A 20,386-nucleotide genomic window follows, 5' to 3' on the forward strand; every position below is an offset into this window, starting at 1 on the left:
AAAGCTCTGTGTCTATATACATCAGTTTTAACTGGAAATTTCAATACAACTGATAGGGGGAGGGGGAGAGAAAAAGAGAGAAGATTTCTTGTTTGTGCTTAAGGAGCTAGATACTGTGGGCCTAACCGAAGTTTTAAAAATAAAAACCCTGTTTTCCACCGGGAGAAAGTGCAAGGCCTCCAGGACTAGTTTTACATGATCACATTTTGATTTTCCTATTAAAAAAATACGGTACACTAGTTATCAGTTGTAGGCACACCAAGCTGGGCCATATCTTCCTGCTTCAAAAGCCTTCTAATTTAATGTAGCATATGCAGTCTGCCCATACAAATCTGAACTATCCTAGAAATCTTTGGTCTTGTAATGAGAGGCCCTGGCCACAATGTAATGCCCTGAATCTCAAGCCACCAATTCAGAAGCTTGCTGATCTACAAATTCCAATTTAGCAGGATTCACTTCGAGTTTGCTCCCTTCCAATCACTGTGCCACAGACATATTGGTCCAACATTCTATTCTACTCTAGTTCCATGTGCACAAGCAACTGAGTATCTTCGGTAAAAATGTGACATCTTGTACATCACTTTGGATAAAACTTTTGGATTCAGGAAAGTGATTAATTTGTATAAATAGCCCAAATTTGCTCAACAATCCTAAAAACAGGGGGAGCATGTGGAAGACCACATGCAACAGGAAATGGGTCTGAATATGCTCCTTCCAGATTACTGATTGAATTCTGTTTCCAAACAGGATATGACCTAATGTATTATATACTGCCCCAAAACCCAATGAATTCCCACACCCAACATCATGATTCATTGCTTCATATGCTACTAGCAGATCCAGGAACAGCAAAAAGGACCCAAATGCCTCACCAGGCAAATGAACATTATCTAATGATAGCATTACTGTCTTACACCCATGCTAGGGACAGAAACCAGTTTGAAAAATATGCAAAGCTTGAACCTCTTGAAAACAATCTTAAAAAAAAAAAAAAAAAACTGGCAAACTAAAAAACCGGTCAGTATGATTTGGACATAGATGACGATCGATTACCTCTTATGAGTAAAAGACATAACTAGAACCTGTTTTGTTTTTTTTTAAATGACACTAGAAATTACCAGTCACCATTCAATTAATAGAACACTAAAGGTTTGCACACTTTAAGCAGTCCCACTGGTAAAGGATTCCTCAAACAGGTGTTTATGTAAGCCACATTGAGCCTGCAAATAGGTGGGAAAATGCGGGTACAAATGCAGCAAATAAATAAATAAATCTTCAAAAAATTAAGGGTTTGCTTCACCTCCTTCTCAGAAACCATAACATAGAATTTCCGTAACAGCCCTCTCACCCCCCAAAGCGCAGCCATGAGAGTCTGCGCATCACTATACCTTGAGTAGCTACTCGGGATGCTACATCAAAAGTGTCGTAAGACCCCCTGGCCAGGAATTTTGCAACACGCCTTCTGCTGCCTGACCACCTGGTTAAAAGGTTCAGCAAGCTCCGGAGGAAGTGTTTCAACTAAACTGGGCAGTTGCCTCACCGAGTTCTGCAAGTGAATGCTCGTGCAGAGCTGGTATGTCTGGATCGTGGCGGCGAGCATAGCAGCCTGATACGTTTGCCTCCCAAAAGAATCCAAGATCCTAGACTCTCTGCCTGGGGGCACCGAGGCATAGTCTCTAGTACTCTTGGCTCTTCTGAGAGCAGAGTCCACCACCACGGAATCGTGAGGAAGTTGGGCTTTCACCATTACAGGCTCTCCATGGACTCTGTACTGAGACTCGAACTTCTTGGGGACCACTGGATTAGAAAGAGGGCAAGACCAATTCCGCATTAGCACTTCCCTGAGTGTATTATGCAGAGGGGCCGTTGCAACCTTAGCAGGTGGAGAAGGATAATCCAGGACCTCAAGCATCTCAGCCCTGGGCTCATCCACAACCTCCATAGGAAATGGAATGTCCTTAGACATTTCCGGCACAAAGGATGAGAAAAGTAAGACTCTCAGGTGGAAACATCCTTACTTCATCGGTGGAGTAGGATCAGAGGGAAGCCCACAGAACTTCTCCTCCGAAAAGTACCTGGGGTCTTCCTCTTCCCACGAGCGCTCCTCTTCGGTATCGGACAGAAGCTCCCTAAAAGCAGCTTGAGCCTGCCTCAACGTCGAGGATCGACGACCTCGTGGGGGGCGTCGAGAAGTCGACTCCTGCCTGGACTCCGGCGAAGTTTCCTCCACCGACGTCGAGAGGGAGTCAACCCAGGTCGCAAGCGGCACCGAGGATGGGGACCTCCTCACAGGTGATGACCCAGATGCCGTCTCTGCAGTCGGTACGGAAGGCGCAAGAACCCCCGAGGCAGACTGACGGAGCAAACCTTCCAGAAGCTCTAGAAGAAGGGCCCAGATGCGCTCGTCGAGAGCTTCCATCGTAAAAGTCGGGGGGGGGGGGCGGTGCAGGAGTCAGTGCCAGAATCTGAGGGGGGTCGAGAGCCGGTACCAGGCTGCCAGATGACTGTTGCATCGGCACCTCCTGAATGGAGGGTGAGCAGTCCTCCCGGCGCCGACGCTTCTCGGGTGCCGGCTCCCCGGAGCTCTCGGTACCGTGTCTGGAAGGAGATCGATGATGGTGCTTCTTCGCCTTCACTCGACGCCCATCATCGAGACTCCTCGGTACCGAAGAGGAGGACGTAGAATCCTCATGCCTCCTCGGGGCCGTGTCCGACTCAGGTCGGTCCCGGGGGACCTGCATAGCAGTAGACCTCGAGACAGGTGGAGACCCGTTCGATGCCTCACTGCTCCCAGCACGTTGTTGTCTTTCGGCAGCCATTGCCTGAACTCTCGATGTCGATGCCTCCCTTGACACCGCCGACCTTGGTACCGATGTCGATGCCGACGTCAAAGGACCAGACCGATCGGAAAAAAGCTTCTCGCGTTGAGCCTTTCGAGCCACCTGGGTCCACTTTTTCCTCAAATTACACAGCTTACAGGCAGCTGGTAGATGGTCGGAACCCAGGCACTGAAGACACCACGTGTGGGGGTCGGTCCCAGAGATGGTCCGGTTGCATCGAGTACAACGCTTGAAGCCGCTGGGTGTCCTCAATGACATGGAGGGGAAAACGGCAGCAGCGAAGTTAAACGGCTCGATGGTGCCAAAAAAGGGGCACAAAAAAAGAAGAGTGAGCCCGACCGAGCAGCCTAAAGGCGGCCGCGTCGAAAAATAAAGGAAACTAAGAGGAAGAAAAAACTAAGAAAATAAGTGAAAAAAAGGTGTGTGTTTTTTTTTAATTTCGGGTAGCAAGAGAGAAAAAAAGGCAAAATAGGGCGATAAACCCCGAACTCGGTTCTCCTGAGGCAGAAAAGGGAAGGTACAAAAAAACAACTTTCCCCGATCGTGGATAAGAAGAAACTGAGGTAGCACGTTCGCGTCGCGGGCGGGAAGTTGCTCGCGAAAGCGCGGTGAGTTGCTCCCACACGACGCTGCATTCTAGAAGTCTCTTTGATATGTGATAATATCAGCCTGCTTGTCCTCGGAGAAACACAGGAAGTTCAGTTTTGATCTTTTATCAGTTTTGCAAGACAAAAAGGTTTTAATAACAGTACAGGTGGCATTATGTAAACCAGAAACATACTGGTTTTCCTTTGTAAATGTGACAGAGTTTATAGGACATTACCCCTCACCCTTAAGAAAAGTCTCTCTTCAAGTAGCCTGGGCTACCTTAACAGCGCAGGTCCCGGCCCTGGAGGAAATAAGCCGGATGGAGTGGAGTCACTACCGAGAAGTTCAAAAGACAAGGTCAGGCAGAAAAGGAGGCCCAGGGAGGAAGGAACTGAAGTCCAAGCCTATGCTCTTACCAAATATGTATAGCTGATCTGACCTGGCTGAGATAAGCTATTGCTAATACTGAACTGACTATTGCATGTTTGCTTTGAGGTCTGGCTGAAACCAGACCTGTACCTCTGAGAGAAGATAAGACTTGGCAGTATATGGGCGTGGCAACCCTGGCAGTCAAACTGTGGTACGCCTGCCGCCAGAGGCCTGCTTATTAACTGACTTTCTGAACTGCAGAGCCTTACCCATGGCTACGACTCAGGCCCTGTGAAGTAACAGGCCCAGGAATCCTGTAAATAAATACTTATCCTGTGTTCATCCCTGTTGTCCGGCTGTGCTATTTCACTGGCCCACTCCCCACTCTTGCTCGGGGTCTCAAAGAAACCAATTTTCAACATTTTAGCTGGATTTAATATTTGCTGCAAATCGTGAATCCTAATTATATGTCCTACCATTCTCATTCAATGATGTATCAAAGGGAGGGAGCAAGAGCCCTTGGGCATTGGCCTGAGGGGGCTGTTTTGGAGCACCAGGTGGCACTGAAGACGAAAGTAAATGAGGGATTTTTGAGTTATTTGTGTGCTCAAGGCCCTGCTGTATCTCCACCCTCTTCTTCCTGTCATCAACGTCTCTCCCAGTAATTAGTAGAAATCTGCAAGGTAGCAGGCAGGTCAATTACTATGAGCTGCATACTCAAGAGGGACACCAGCAACAAGGACAGCAGGTTGGAGAAGCACAAGTCTCGCTGCAGCGCTAGCTGTGCCATTTGGTTCTCAGCTACAACTGGATCCCTTGGGGAAAGGGCAGCTGACCAGAGGCATAAATATAAATACTGGCCCTGGTGCTGGAGATCCACAGTACACCAACTGGGACACTAAACTTTCAACATACCCTTGAAGCAGTCCGCAGCCTGCTCCCACAAACCAACTCACTGTCCCTTCTCTACAAATCTTTATACAACAAAATCCTTACCCACACCCATGCAAAAAGTCAAACAGTTACAATAAAGCAAATATTATTTCAAGATAAGAACTAATATTTAGGTTATTACTATCCTCATGCTAGTAACTTTTTACACCGGTTGAAGTTAACGATTGTTTGGCCAGTTACTGCACGGCCGCTGCCGAAACATATATTAAGCGATAAATTGAATTCAACATTTCTAACCTCTCCTGACATCTCCTAATTTAAAACACTATTACAAATTATCATTTTATAGAAATCAATTTGGTTGTATCTTAAACCCCATTCGAAAGTAAACCTATTTTCAGAAATGTTTCAGGTATTGGGTACTCTTGAGTTCTTAAAACAGATAGGTAAGTGTGTACTAAACTTCAACTATTTCCCCACTCTCCCATCCCACCCCCAACTTTAAGATTTTCAATCACTTTTAACTGAAGTATGTTGCTATGAGCTTCTATTTGCAGCCATATGGGGATTTCCCTTTCACCACTGCTTCTAATTTGGTCATTGCAACAACAGGTCTGAGACTGGGAGCCATGCACCAGGATAACACTACATCATTGACTCTAAATTAAGTCATTATGACTATGATTCTCTCCTACAAGAGTTGTGAATGCTGCCTCCACAGCATCCTCAGACCCAGTCAATCTGGGGTGCAGAAAAAAAGAAATCCAAGAACTGAAACCATCAAAACTTCAGGCGATCATTAAAGACCTATCTGTTTTGCAAGGCCAATCCTACTGGCCCTACTTAAATGCCTCAACTCTGCAATGCATTATTATTATTATTACATTTGTATCCCACATTATCCCACCTTCTTTAAGGCTCAATGTGGCTTACAATTCATCGTGGATACTGGAAATAGAAAAGAATGTACATTTGGTTTTACAGCAAGTTTGGGGTACATGATGGTGAAATACATGATAGTGTTAAGGCCATAGACATTAGATGCATGATAGTGTGAAAGCAAAAGACATTAAAGAACATTCCTGGATATCTTAAAGAATGTAGAGTTACACGTGTTGTTCTTTATGATATATTTTGTCGAAGAGATAAGTTTTCAGGAGTTTGCGGAAATTGGTCATTTCGTAGACCGTTTTCAGGTTACGTGGCAGTGTGTTCCAGAGCTGTGTGCTTGTATAGGAAAAGGTTGATGCATGCATTGATTTGTATTTCAAGCCTTTACATTTGGGAAGATGAAGATTGAGAAATGTGTGGGAGGATTTTTTTGCATTTCTGGGTGGTAGTTCTATTAGGTCTGACATGTAGGCTGGGGCGTCACCATGGATGATTTTATGGACCAAGGTACAGAGTTTGAACGTGATGCGTTCTTTGAGTGGGAGCCAGTGTAGTTTTTCGCAAAGGGGTGTTGCGCTTTCGTATTTTGGTTTGCCGAATATAAGTCTGGCTGCCGTGTTCTGGGCTGTCTGGAGTTTTTTTGAGTATTTGCTCTTTGCAGCCAGCTTAGAGTGAATTACAATAGTCCAGATGACTAACTACCAGTGATCGTAACAGGTAGCGGAAGACATTCCTTGGGAAAAATGGTCTCTTTTTAGTTTCCACATTGAATGGAACATCTTTTTAGTTATGTTTTTTGCATGATTCTCAAGTGTTAGGTGTCGGTCAATGGTGACTCCAAGGATTTTAAGGGTGTCTGAGACTGGTAGACTTAGATTAGGTGTGTTGATGGTGGTAAATTCCTTCTTGTTTTATTGCGAGGTGAGTACTGGGCATTAGGTTTTTTCAGCATTTAGTTTCAGTCGAAATGCATCTGCCCAGGAGTTCATAATGTGTAGGCTTTGGTTGATTTCGTCAGAAATTTCTCTTAGATCGTGTTTGAATGGGATAAAGATTGTTACATCATCAGCATATATATATATGGGTTTAGATTCTGATTCGATAGTAGCTTAGCCAAGGGTGTCATCATTAGGTTGAATATGGTCGGTGAGAGGGGGGATCCCTGTGGAACTCCGCATTCAAGTGTCCATGTGGCTGATGTAGTCGAGTTTGATGTCACTTGATATGAGCGGGTGGTTAGGAAACCCTTGAACCATCTGAGAACGTTACCTCCGATTCCGAAGTATTCGAGGATGTGTAATAAAATTCCGTGGTCAACCATGTCAAATGCGCTTGACATGTCAAATTGTAACAGTAGTATGTTGTTGCCGTTTGCTATCAATTGTTTGAGTTTGGTCATAAGCGTGACTAGTACGGTTTCCGTACTGTGATTAGAGCGAAATCCTGACTGGTAATCGTGCAGTACCGAGAACTTGTTTAGATACTCTGCGAGTTGTTTGGTCACCATGCCTTCTGTTATTTTGGTGAATAAGGGAATGGATGCTACTGGTCTATAGTTCGTTAGTTCATTAGTATTTTTCTTTGCATCCTTGGGTATGGGGGTTTGTAGCATGAAATTCACATGGTTAGTTAGGTCCATTAAAAATTGTTGGGGGGCCGACTTCATGAGGTTGTTTGGGCATATATCTAATTTACAGCCAGATTTGGTGAATCTTTTAAGTGTCTGTGAGATAAGATCTTCTGGTATTATAGTGAATTCAGTCCAGATCCTGTCTGCTGGGTGGATTCCGGGTTCTGGGTCTAGGCATTCTAGGAGTGTAGTATATTCGACTGGGCTGGCTGGTATTTTGCATCAATACCTTACATCGCATTGGACATTATATATTCCTTTATTTCCTTGTCCCTTTTTGTACCTGTTTACTCTAACCTTATCTGACCCTTATTTTAAACTGTATTTGTTTAACATCTTCCGGACTTGGCGATCGCCTTTACGGTAAATGTAAGCCACATTGAGCTTGCTAATGGGTGGGGAAATGTGGGATACAAATGTTACAAATAAATAAATTGAGCTCATATTACACTTTTTGTTGATCCTTTAAAAAGATATCAGGCTACAGAAAATCCAGCTTTCTTCAGAACCCCTAAGTCCACTAGAACTCTATCCTTGTTACTTTTAAGATGCAGGACCCAGATGGGCCTTCCCCCAAAAGTCAGAACTGATATAAAGTTTGGTGAATACTATCATGTCCCTGGATGGCTTGAACAGGCCATCCAAAGGCTTTTTACATGTGGTGAAAGCCGAAAGCACCATGAAAAGCACCAAACGTTTCATGGTGATATACTTTCATTAAAGGCTTTAGAACTCTTAACTTGTTAATAAAATAAATCAGATACCATTTAGCTTCCTTTCTGGGGGGGTCCTCCTGGGTTATCAGAGTACAAGCCTAGGGGGATATGTGGGGGGGGGGGCGGTTATGGGGGTAAAGAGAGGGGTAAGGTGGGAGACGGTAGCGGGTTAGGGGTCTGTGGTTTAAATGGTGGGGTGAGGTTTTCTTTCATTATAAAAATTGATGTTATCTTGCCAATCTGTCTATATTGTTGGCTAAGTTGTATTGGAACTAAAGATTTTGGTTGTTATTTATGATTTGCAACTATTCATCAATAAAAAATTGTTGAAAACTAAAATTACTCAGATAGCAAAATAGTCTCATAAATGTCACTGAACTCTTTGTAAGAGTCTTATTTTGTTCTCACGTAACAGAAGCATCCAAAAATGAAAACACATTGCAACTTTCAAAAGCTACATGAATGCTGTACTCTTCAGTAAAAACATTTACACACTGAGACAGAATTGCAGTAGACAAATCTTTCCTTTGCCACATGTAATTGTACACTTTGTAAAACAGTAAGCCAGCTTAGGTAACCCTGAAAGCCATACCAGGTATGTATCCCCTGTCATATCTCAAGCAGCCCAAAATGTCCTGTACATGCTGAGGATATCCAGCTTTTGCAAGACTCCAGATAACCTGCATCAGGTCCCTGTCAGTAAGACATTCTTCAGTCTTCTCCACATTTTCCAGTGTCTGTAATCATAACCAGATGAGATAAGTGTCTAGAAAACATAATAATCTACAAGAGCCATGTCACATCCTGTCCCCAGGAATCAGAGTTTCTTTAAAGCAGGGGTGCTCAATGCCAGTCTGAAGATTTCCATAATGAATATGCATGAGATCTATTTGCATACAATGGAGGTAGTGCACGCAAATAGATCTCATACATATTCATTGTGGAAATCCAGAAAACCTGACTGGGTTGCAGCTGTCGAGGACAGACACTGAGCACCCCTGCTTTAAAGGTTATCAGATAGTAACAAGAGTTGAGGCTCTGATGCTAACAATACAGTTCAAAATTTTAAATTGTGCAGAATCAAATCACTGCCTTTGTTAAAAATAAACAGCAGTTACAGTCCTAATACAAAGCAAAAAGAGGGCTTCTTTTACAAATACGTGCTACCGATTCTCGGTGCAGCAAATGAGAGAAAGCCCATTCAATTCCTACGAGCTTCCTCTCATTTGCCACATGGGAATCGCCAACGACTTTATAAAAGAAGCCCAGAGATCTGTAACAGGCAGTTTTCAAAGACAGCAGGACGCAAATGATGAAATCTGATAGCATGAATTGGGAAGACTTCCATAAGCCTTCTAGAGAATCTTCAATAAAGTTTCTGGAGCAGGAGAGGAAACAGAGCACCATCCCCCATCTTATATACTAGCAGAAAATATAAACAGAGTTATGTGCAAACATTTAGGCAGACCTGGTCAAATTTTATATTTCAGTGAATCCATATGTGAACAAATATTGAGAACCGTCACATGACACAAAGTTATGTAAACATCTTTTTGATTTTAATGCATAAGCATCATTTACTGTTTTTAACAGATTGAAAATTTTTAACAAGCAAATATGGCAACAGTATAGAAATCCTTCCAGTTGATTACTACCTCTTTTCTAAGGGGCCTTTTTTTACTAAAGCTTAGTGTACTAATAGAATTAGCATAGCTAAGTGCTACATGGTCTGCAGATACAAAATAGGACATACAGCACTGAGCACACGCTAATTCCATTAGCACATGTTAAGCTCTTAAATTTGTTAATATGGCCCAAAGGATTTAGGGCTTGATGCTCAGAAGCAAGTGTGGGCATTAGAAGCCATTAGAGCTGTACTAGCACTCAAATTTGCTACCGCAGAATGCACAGACGGCTGTAGCGCGGGGCATAAGTGTGCCGAAGCATACCACAGATAGCAAATTCCATTTAAATAAGGTAATTAGGTATTCCTTCCAATGCTCAATAAAGAGCGCCCTGAATAAGGGTGCCCTTAATGCAGGGAACCTAATGCTTGGAACTGGCTTTAGATGTCAAGAAGAGGCCATGTCTCTTTAAAAAGACAGCTCCAGCTGTACTTCAATACAGCAGTTGTTGGGTTCCTGACAGGACAGGTCTTGCAAACAATATGCATCAAGCTGTGTATACAGATGGTGGGGAGAAGAATAAAGCAGGCACTTTTTATAAAGCTCAGGCTACCGCCTATCTATTTTACCTCATTATTAATACATGCACAACACATCCTTTCTCCTGAAGGAAAATCTTGCAGCTACATCTTAAAAGGTATTTTATCTGCCCTGGATTACTATAGGGAATAAAAAAAGAAAAACAAATTGGGCTTCAGCAGCTCAGAAAGAAACAGAGAAGCCAGCTAACTTTTAAGGGCCGGATCCATTCAGCTGCACTTACCGGCAAGCTCTTCCTCCTCCTTCCCTCCTCCCCCTCTGGCTTTTGTGGGCATGCACTTAAGAGCTGTGCTTGACGCACAACTCATGAGCACATGCGTAATCTTCCCCCTAAGCTCCCTAATGCTCAACGCTAACAACGCGCCTAAATTTGCATGTCATTAGCATCAAGCATTAGGGAGCTCCTTCCCTGTGCTGTTGTGGCGGTATTTTTACAATCTGCCTCTTAGTGACGTGGCAGGCCTTCATTCAGTCAAGTAAAGACTATTCTACAGCTGAACAAATACTCTGACCCTTCTAATTTCTTAGGTTATGACTGTTCTTCTCTAAGAAGCTATCTAGGAACTTCAAGAATAAAGATACAGTACAGTCTCGATTAACCAATCTTTGCTAATCCAACCATCCAGCATATCCGACAGACACCCCGGAAATGTCATCACATTTATTTCTATTAAAGGTCTTTGTTTTAGAACAATTTTTGAAAATCGGGCACTCTATGCCTTTGTTTATGCATTGTTTGAGGAGTTTATGCAGTGTTTTCCATATTATCCGACTTTTTACTTATCCAGCAACGGGTCGATTCCATTTAAATCGGATAACTGACACTGTACTGTATGTTCTTCTCATTGTGGAAACTCAAGCAGATAAAACCTCTCTTTCCTAGAGAAGTTTTTCGACACCTAGTTCAATCAATAGTATTAAGTCACCTAGACTACTGTAATGGAATATATTTTTATTTTATTGCATTTGTATCCCACGTTTTCCCACCTATTTGCAGGCTCAATGTGGCTTACAGAGTTTGGTTATGACATAATCATTCCATGATAACAGATACAATTAGTAATGTACAAAGATTAAGTGAGGGAGGAAAGAAGGAAGGTGTTAGGCAGGATAGAAGGTGGACTTTAATAACTGGGTGGGTTGGTGAGGTAATTTTGTAAGGCTATGGGTTCTCTTTGTAGGCCTTGTTGAAGAGATATGTCTTCAAAGCTTGGCGGAAGTTGGTTATTTTGTCAATGGCTTTCAAGGCTGTAGGTAATGCATTCCACAGCTGTGTGCTCATGTAATATATGCTGGATGCAAAGAACAACTTGTTAAGAGACTCCAGACTGTCCAAAATACAGCAGAAAAATTAATTTTTGGTAAATCCAAATTTGAAAATTCTAAGCCCCTTCGAGAAAAATTACACTGGCTCCCAATAAAGGAATGAATTAACTTCAAAATTTGTGCCCTAGTCCACAAAATTCTTTAAGGAGAAGTCCCAGGATACATGAATAACCTAATCAACCTTCCTTCTAGGAATACATCAAGAACATCCAGTTCATTCCTAAACCTCCATTATCCTACCTGCAACAGCCTCAATCTACTTACGCTACCTCCTTTTCCTTTATCAGCACCCAATTATGGAATGCTTTACCAAAAGCTGTCAAAACTACCAAAAATCACCTTAACTTTAGGAAATCATTTATTTATTTATTTATTGGTAATTGCATAAGTACTCAAGACCAGCTTATTCAAGGAAGCCTACTCCCAGGATCCAACATAAATCCTAAAGTCCTCCAAAGCAATACATTAATGGACTATTTTGGACTCTTTCTCCTTTCCCTTTTCCCTCCTTTCAACTTATTCTTCTACTCTCTGTTTACAACAATATATTGTAACTGATTAATAACCGGGTTGGCGATCGCCTTCTCGGTTTAATGTGAGCCACATTCAGCCTGCAAACATGTGGGGAAATGTGGGGTATAAATGTGATAAATAAATAAATAAATAAATTTCACACCTGCAAAACAAGGGGATGGCTAAAAATATCCTTCTAAATGCTTCCAGCTAGCAATTCCAATTGATAGAAATATTTATTAAAAAATGGAACTGTGTAAGTCGAGGCAAGATCTGGAAAAAATCTGATACTGCCCAAAAACTGGTCATATCTGTGAAACAGAACCCACAGACCCATGTTTTTAACCAAGACAGCTGTCCATAATACAGAATCGTTGAAACAATGATCTGTACGGGACAGTTAATAGAAGGAAACCTATTCCACAACCTCATCACAAAGTCATCATTTACAAAATGCAAAAGAAAGCCATGAAAAGTTTTAAACTTTTTGGAATAAAGGGCTTTGGCCAGATAAAAAAAATTTAACTGTTTAGGCACAACCACAAAAGATACATTTTAAGAAAGAAGATTGAAGCATCTAAAAGAAAGAACACCTTTCCAACCAATACAACACAGGCATGGTTCTATGCTTTGGGACTGTTTGGAAGCCAGGTCACATAGAAAATATTCTGCATGTGGAAGAACAACAGATTCAACTAAATATCAACGTATCTTGGGACGGGAGCATGTTGAAATGGAATTTATGGGCCCTTATGTTTTCTCTCTCTTTCGCTTCCAAAATGTGGACCTGATTTATAAATTGTCTCTTGTGATTTACCTATTCCTTGGTTACCCTGTCTGTATCATGTATAAATATACAAATTCTAACACAAATAAATATCATCATATCCTAAAAGCTAATCTCCTCAGTCTAACTTGGAATGCCCTTGCAGGGGAGATGATGGAGACAAACACTATGATGGAATGGATCCCTATATGGAAAGAGGAGGGAATCAAAATAAAACGTAGGCAATTGCTATAGTCGGGAACTAAATCCAGTGCTGGGCAGACTTCTACAGTCTGTGTCCCAAATATGGAAAGACAGATCTGGATGGGCTAGATTGTAAGCTCCTTGAGCAGGGACTGTCCTTCATTGTTAAACTGTACAGCGCTGCGTAACCCTAGTAGCGCTCTAGAAACGTTAAGTAGTAGTAGTAGAGCAGGCTTCAAAGGCAACTCCAACAGTTCTGAAGTAAGGCCAGGGCCCAGGGCAGGAGGAACGCGGTAAGCAGGGTATGCATGGCAGGGAGGCACCAGATATGGCGCATGCTGGGCCGGCATATCTTCCCCTTCTCTCTACCATGTCCGGCGTCTCCCTCACCTGCTTGGTCTAACTTAAAAATGTTTTTTTTCTAAACTGAGGGTTTCTGGCACAGGAGCAATCAAATGTGCTGCCTTTGGCCTCCTCGGCACTCTCCTTCTGCTGCCACGGTCCACTCAGACGGAAACAGGAAGTTGCGTCAGAGGTGGGGCGGACCGCGGCAGCAGAGGGCAAGTGCCGAGGCCGAGAGCAGCATGCTTGAATCGCTCCTGCGACAGAACCCTCTGCTTCGAAAAAAAACATTTTTAAGTCAGACCAGGCAGGTGAGGGAGACGCCAGACGGGTGGGGGGGGAGGGAGGGGGGTTAGGATTCAAAGACAGGAGATGCCAGAACGAGGGAGGGGGAGGTGAAGTGGAAGAAATAATCGGCTTGGAAAAAGAGGACGGGTGGGAGGGGGGCAGAGTCCCTAGCACTAGCCTTGCCACACTACAGTCTGTCCTAAAAACAGCAAGGACAGATCAAGAACAAGTATGCACATTTTATATCACATTCACAGAAGCTTAGTCAAGATTGGGAGGCAGAGCCGGTGGTGGGAGGCGGGGCTGGTGGTTGGGAGGCGGGGCTAGTGCTGGGCAGACTTCTACGGTCTGTGCCCTGACAATGGCAGATACAAATCAAGGTAAGGTATACACAAAAAGTAGCACACGTGAAATTATCTTGTTGGGCAGACTGGATGGACCGTGCAGGTCTTTTTCTGCCGTCATCTACTATGTTACTATGTTATTCATATCATATGCCAGTGGTTCCCAAACCTGGTCCTGGAGGCACCCCAGCCACTCAGGTTTTCAGGATATCCACAATGACTATTCATGAGAAAGATTAGCATGCAGTGGAGGCAGTGCATGCAAATCTCTCATGAATATATTCATTGTGGATATCCTGAAAACCTGAGTGGCTGGGGTGCCTCCAGGACCAGGTTTGGGAACCACAGGCATATGCTATTAGTGTATCTCAGAAAGGGAGGAGTTGATAGTGAGTAAAATGTCAGTTTGAAAACATTGTTGGACTGTTGGTTTAATCAAGTATTGATACGAATGTGACTATGCCGCAACCAAAATTATAAAACTACTAGTAAAAAAGCCCCGTTTCTGTTGCAAATGAAAAGGGGGCTAGCAAGGTTTTCTTCAGAGTGTGCATGTGGGAGTGGGAGTGTGTGTGTCCCTGCCCTCTGCCCTCTCTCCCTCCCCCCTCCGAGTCCAGTCCTTCAGTGTTAAGTTTCCTGCTGTGCTGTGTTTGTGTTACAGAGAGAGTGAGGGCGTCTCTCTCCCCTCCCCCCTCTTGAGTCCTTCACTGTTACAGAGAGGGATTTCGTGCTGTGCTGTTTTCCTTCACTCATGGGGAAACCGGATATCTCTGGCGCTTCACACTTCCGGCTGGAGGCTTCATAGAACGTTGGTGGTGCCTTTTATATATATAGATTCTTCCAAGATTGTATCAAATATAACTGCCTGGTTAACACTGTGGCAAATTGCTGACTGCCTTACTTGTGATGCCACTATTTGATCATGAAGGAGTATAATCTACATGGAGTGGTAGGTGCAGTTAATTCACCAAGGCAATTATCTATAACATACCTCAAGACCAAACCCGAATCCACTGCAGGTCTAATCCTATTACATGATATAAAGAAGCCCTCATACATGAACGTAGTTGTAGTTCAGAACTAGAATGGTACCAGCATGAGCAGGCAGCACAGAAGTATACATGTTTTAAGTGCATCTTGGAAAATCGTTATAAAAAGAAGTCATAGTTTGGTGTTCTTTGCTGCAAGTGAGTTAATGCAGAACATCCCTTTACACTGGATATTGGTATAAGCTTTTCTTAGGGTAAGATCAGTATTTTGGTTTGCCTGGATATGTAATACAAGTTTGATTATAGTGAATGCACAAACCCCCAAGTTCTATATATGGCCAAATTGCACACACAACTTGATTAACAAGCCTATCAGCGCTGATAATTGGTACTTAACAACCAACTAGCGCCACTAACTGGCTTTAATTGGAATTTACGTGCACATCTTTCTAGGTGGATTCTATATTGCAGTACGCGTAAATTTTCATGCGCAGTCGAAAAGGGGGTATGGCCATGGGTGTCGAATGGACAGGTTGTGGGCATTTCAAAAAACTATGCACACTGTTATGGAATACAACTGATCTGCGCCTAACTTAGGCACAGGTATTTAGGCCTGGTTTTATGTGGCCTAAATAGGTGTGCCTAAATTTTAGTCACAAGAATGGCGCGTGCACATATTCTATAAACTACGCGTAATGTTTTTAAGGCGCCAACTGTAGAATTTGGCCTAAAGTGTAATTGGTACTGCTTGTATTACTTAAGTTTTTAAAGTTTTTTTTGTTTGTTTGTTTGTTTCTTTTTTGTTTTTTTTAAGAGGAAGACGAGACATATTCTTGAAAGGCCAATTTTCCTATGGGAACTTGGGCCAAAAATGCCCTCTTTCTAGTAAACTTTAAAGTACCTTATTGATTTTGTCCAGGTCTCCCTTTTCAGCATAAGCACTCAGTAGTGCTATGTAAGTTTCTGCACCAGGCTCAATTCCTGCACCTCTCATAACTGAAAGGATGTTTTCTGCATTCTCCAGATCCCTAGAATTATTCAGAAAAGATGACACAAACTGAAAGACAAAGCAACAGATACTATGTCATATGTTTCTAAACTTTAGATTTGAAGTTAAAACATTTATTACCCAACACATGCGAATCCAGACTTAAATGTGTATACTCTAGAGTGAAGGCAGAATAAGAGAGAGATGACAGAGACATTTAAATATCTCCAAGGTATAAATGCCCAGGAAGTGGTTTCTCAACAGAAAGGAGGATCTGGAGCAATGGTCATAATGTGAGGGCTAAATGGAATAGACTCAAGAATAATCTATGAAAATATTTCTTTACATAAAGGGATATGGATATGTTTAAACAGCATCCCAGTGGAGGTAGTTGAGACAAGGACAGCATCTGAATTCAAGAAAGAGCAGGACAAGCACAGAGAATCGCTGAGAAAAAGAAAATGGACTGTACAGCTGAGCAGTTTATGTGGACAGGCAGACTAAATAGGCTGCAGTCTGGACATCATGCACTCTGTTTCACATTAAAACTACAATCCACAACTCTGTTTTGCTTCAACACAAAAAACAAATAAGGGATATAAACATATTCCTATTTCTTCAAAATCAAATGTTTCTTACATCCTCCAAATTAAAAACCTCAAATTAATAAATCAATATCTTTATATATTACCCTGCTCTCGAATGACCAGTCACAAGAGAACTGAAAACTGCTTCTGTGATTGGAAGGTCTTTGCTCTTCATAAACTCCAAAATCTTGCTGTAAGATAAATACAGAGATGATACATTTTCCCCCAATTTCAATCCAAAACAGAATACAGCAAATAAAAATCTCACCTCTGACATTTCTAAGGAAACATTTGCTCCTCGGGCATACATCTTGCTACCAGAAATATTGCTCTAAGTGTTAAATCTGATTGATGACCTTCTTATAAACTTTAATGAAGACAGAGCTCTGAGCAATCTCAATGGAGGGTAGAGATGCTTACCCCTCTGAGAAAATGCAAATTAATTGTGATAGTTGATAAGGACATGCCCTCTACCAGTGGCATAGCCAGGGGGGGTGCCAGGGGAGCAGCCGCTCCCCCAAACGGAGTTCTGCCGGCTCCAGCGCTTATGTTTTTCTCAATGTGTTGCATTGAAAATGTGCGCCAGGGCTAGCGGAAGTCTGCTCTCGCTCCCCCCGCGCTGTCAACCTGGCTCCGTTTCTGCCCTCTACCCATCCTCCATAGCACACTATTACCACTACATGGATTGCAAAGGCATTTTAGGCCAGACCCTTCTGTAGAATAGTCAAAATCAATGGTAACACCACATAGAAAGATACACCATCCTCTTGTTATATTAATCCTTGAACATTCCATTCTCAGACATAACAGAGAGGAAAATTTCTTACAAGCTTGAAAAAGGATAGTTATGACCTCTTCTGAGCACTCTCTTTTGCAGGCATCTCCTCTTAACAGCCAGGCCAGAAGACAGATCAGAGATACGTTGTCCAGTAGAACTGGCCCCTGTGACAAGAGACCCTGATCAAGTTTCAGGAACACTCCCACCTGAAGCTTCATCAAGTCATCATTCCAAGGTCATCTGGACCAGCTCTGAGGCAGGACTACCACCAAACCCTAGATGAGCCTAAATTTTCTAAAACACCCTCCCTTTAGAATACCAGGATGATAAAACATGTGTAGGACTGTAAAGAGACCAGAGATGTGCCAGAATGTCTTAAGCCTGTGGATCCCCTTGTAATATATCTACTTTTGTTCACCAAACCGCTCTTAAGGCCTGTGCCCTGCACGGTATATCAAAAGATTATTAAACCTGAAGAACTGAAAAACTTTGGCATTCCCAACCAGAACCCACTTGCTTATTTATACTATCAAAAAAGTGACCAATCTTGTAAGTGAACAAAGAGTTAATTTTCAAGGTGTCCACCCATATCCAATCAAATATTCAGACAGAGTTTTAGACCCCTAACAGACCTAGAATCAGTCTGGTTTTCTGTACTTAAAACTACCTACTGGCTTGCTTTTCAAAAAATGAACCTATCGGTGCGGGTTTTAAGATTTAATATGTACATGTGAGGTGGCAGGTAAACAGTGTCTGCTGTTTGTATTCTAGAGCACAGCAGCATATATTTGGAAAGAGAACTCTTGGCCTCTTTTACTCTAAATATAAATAACTTCTGATTCATTTGTTCTTATATACCACTTTTTAAATCTTGACACATATAATCATTGTGCACAGCCAAATACAAACAAACATTCTCAAAAGAAAACCTTTGCAGAATACCACCTTCTTGACTGTGAAAACAAGTACCGGATTACAAATTATGGTGTCTACTTAGAGAGAGAGTCACAGTGAATAATGCACATCACAGGTTAATAGCTAGACTCCTATGCTAGCAGCAGCTAAGTAAAGTCTTGCTCCTTGGTGATGGCACAAAACTTACAAATGATCATACCACCACATTCCAAAATGGAAATGCACTAGTATTTCACTTAGACAGCCTATGCTGTCTGTTTACATATTGCACTAGATCAGCGGTTGTCAATACAATCCTCAGGACAAACCTAGCCAGTCAGATTTTCTGGATATCCAAAATGAGTATACATGAGATAAATGTGCATGCATTACCTTCATTATGAACTAGATTATATATATGGCACCAAAAAAGCGCTGTTCTATAAGATGTGCTGAAAGTTAGGTGCAGTTCAAAGACTAGCACTTTATGCCCGGGAATCGAGCCTAACTTTAGGCGTGGCCATTTGCACCAACTAAAACATGGTGCAAATGTATTCTATAACAAAGGTGTGCAAATGCTAGGCTTGCACCCATGACTGTCCCATTTCTGCGTCCCCCCTTTTTATTTTTTTTACTCACATGTAAAATTTAGCTGCAGATCCCGTGCCTAAATGTACATTTCAATTAAATTAGTGCCAATAACTGCTTGTTAAAGCCAATTATCTGCGCTAATTAGCTTGTTATTTAATTAAATTGCACACACAACCAAATTTGTGCACACACTTTTTAGCAACTTTGATAGAATTAGGGGATATATGAGGATCTCTGTCATGCATATTCATTGTGGATATCCTGAAAACATTACTGGCTATGTATATCCCAAGGAATAGGTTGAGAACCCCTACTCTAGATGAATAAACCTACTGAAATAAGCCTGAATTCTTAAGAGCAGGCAATATTGATCAAGAGCATAAGGTTTCATCAAAACACAGATAGATTTGTATTTCATACCTGGCTCCCTCAATGTCTCCCACATTGCAATAGGCAGCAATTAATCTTTGATAGGTCACCTGTCAGAAAAGAAACAGCAAAGCATAGGCTGAAACTTTTCATCTATGGAAGAAAGGTAAATCAGCATAAGAAAGAAACTACATTAAGATCACCTACTCGATTTGGTTGGATGTTGGCTGCTTCCATTTTTGTCAAGAAATCCGTGGGTGAGAATTTATGTTCATTCTGGAGGTAAACTTTAAGTAAAGCATTATAATGGCTTACATCATATACTGCCCCTAAATGAGAGAAAAAAAAAGGAAAGAATAAGTAAAAACGTAAAATGTCACTGTTCAGAACCTCCCTTTAATCATAATTCTGGACTTTATTTATTCAAGATGTGTCAAATATGTTAGAATGCAGATATGATACCACAACTTGGTATCCCTGCAGAACGGACACACCACGCACCGTGTGTGACTGCTCTCTAAGTGCCTTGTAATTATTGGTCTCTCTGAATGAATGATACAAGCAAGTGTTATTATGAAAGGTGGAATGGCTGGCAGTGTAGCAAAGAAAAAGGAAGTATCAGAAATGTTTATATTTCTAGTTAGCCAGCAAATGGCAGTGGATAGGATATAAAGAGGCTGGAAAAAGATTGGCAGGTGAGAAGAAATAAGATGGAGGAGAAAGTTGAGCCCAGGCGTGCTATTTACTGGAACATAACCTAGGGTGAGATCCTCAGAGAGGAGTAGAAGCAGAGTGGAGGAGTGGTCTAGTGGTTAGGGTGGTGGACTTTGGTCCTGGGGAACTGAGTTCGATTCCTGGCACAAGCAGCTCCTTATGACTCTGGGCAAGTCACTTAACCCTCCATTGCCCCATGTAAGCCGCATTGAGCCTGCCATGAGTGGGAAAGCGCAGGGTACAAATGTAATAAAAATAAAATAGATACTATTGGAGATTCTACATGGAATGTTGCTACTATTGGAGATTCTACATGGAATGTTGCTATTCCACTAGCAACATTCCATGTAGAAGGCTGCGCAGGCTTCTGTTTCTGTGAGTCTGACGTCCTGCACGTATGTGCAGGACGTCAGACTCACAGAAGCCTGCGCAGCCACATTGGTGATCTGCAAGGGCCGACTTCTACATGGAATGTTGGAATAGCAACATTCCATGTAGAATCTCAATTAGTAGCAACAGTGGAAGAGTAGCCTAGTGGTT

The 20,386-nt window shown here is 42.3% G+C and overlaps 1 protein-coding gene across 2 annotated transcripts in view; it reads right to left on the reverse strand.

Moving 5' to 3' along the window:
- Nucleotides 1–20,386, reverse strand: part of LRPPRC (leucine rich pentatricopeptide repeat containing) — a 346,459-nt gene that overhangs the window by 257,427 nt on the left and 68,646 nt on the right. For both annotated transcript variants that reach the window (XM_030195798.1, XM_030195797.1), the window contains exons 4-8: nucleotides 19,340–19,461; nucleotides 19,184–19,242; nucleotides 16,605–16,691; nucleotides 15,827–15,953; nucleotides 8,521–8,665 (exon numbers count right to left, since the gene is read on the reverse strand). In XM_030195798.1, the coding sequence (XP_030051658.1) occupies nucleotides 8,521–8,665; nucleotides 15,827–15,953; nucleotides 16,605–16,691; nucleotides 19,184–19,242; nucleotides 19,340–19,461 (540 nt within the window). The remainder of the gene's footprint in view (nucleotides 1–8,520; nucleotides 8,666–15,826; nucleotides 15,954–16,604; nucleotides 16,692–19,183; nucleotides 19,243–19,339; nucleotides 19,462–20,386) is intronic.

The sequence above is a fragment of the Microcaecilia unicolor genome, chromosome 3 (assembly GCF_901765095.1).
Source record: "Microcaecilia unicolor chromosome 3, aMicUni1.1, whole genome shotgun sequence".
NCBI classification, from domain to species: Eukaryota; Metazoa; Chordata; class Amphibia; order Gymnophiona; family Siphonopidae; genus Microcaecilia; species Microcaecilia unicolor.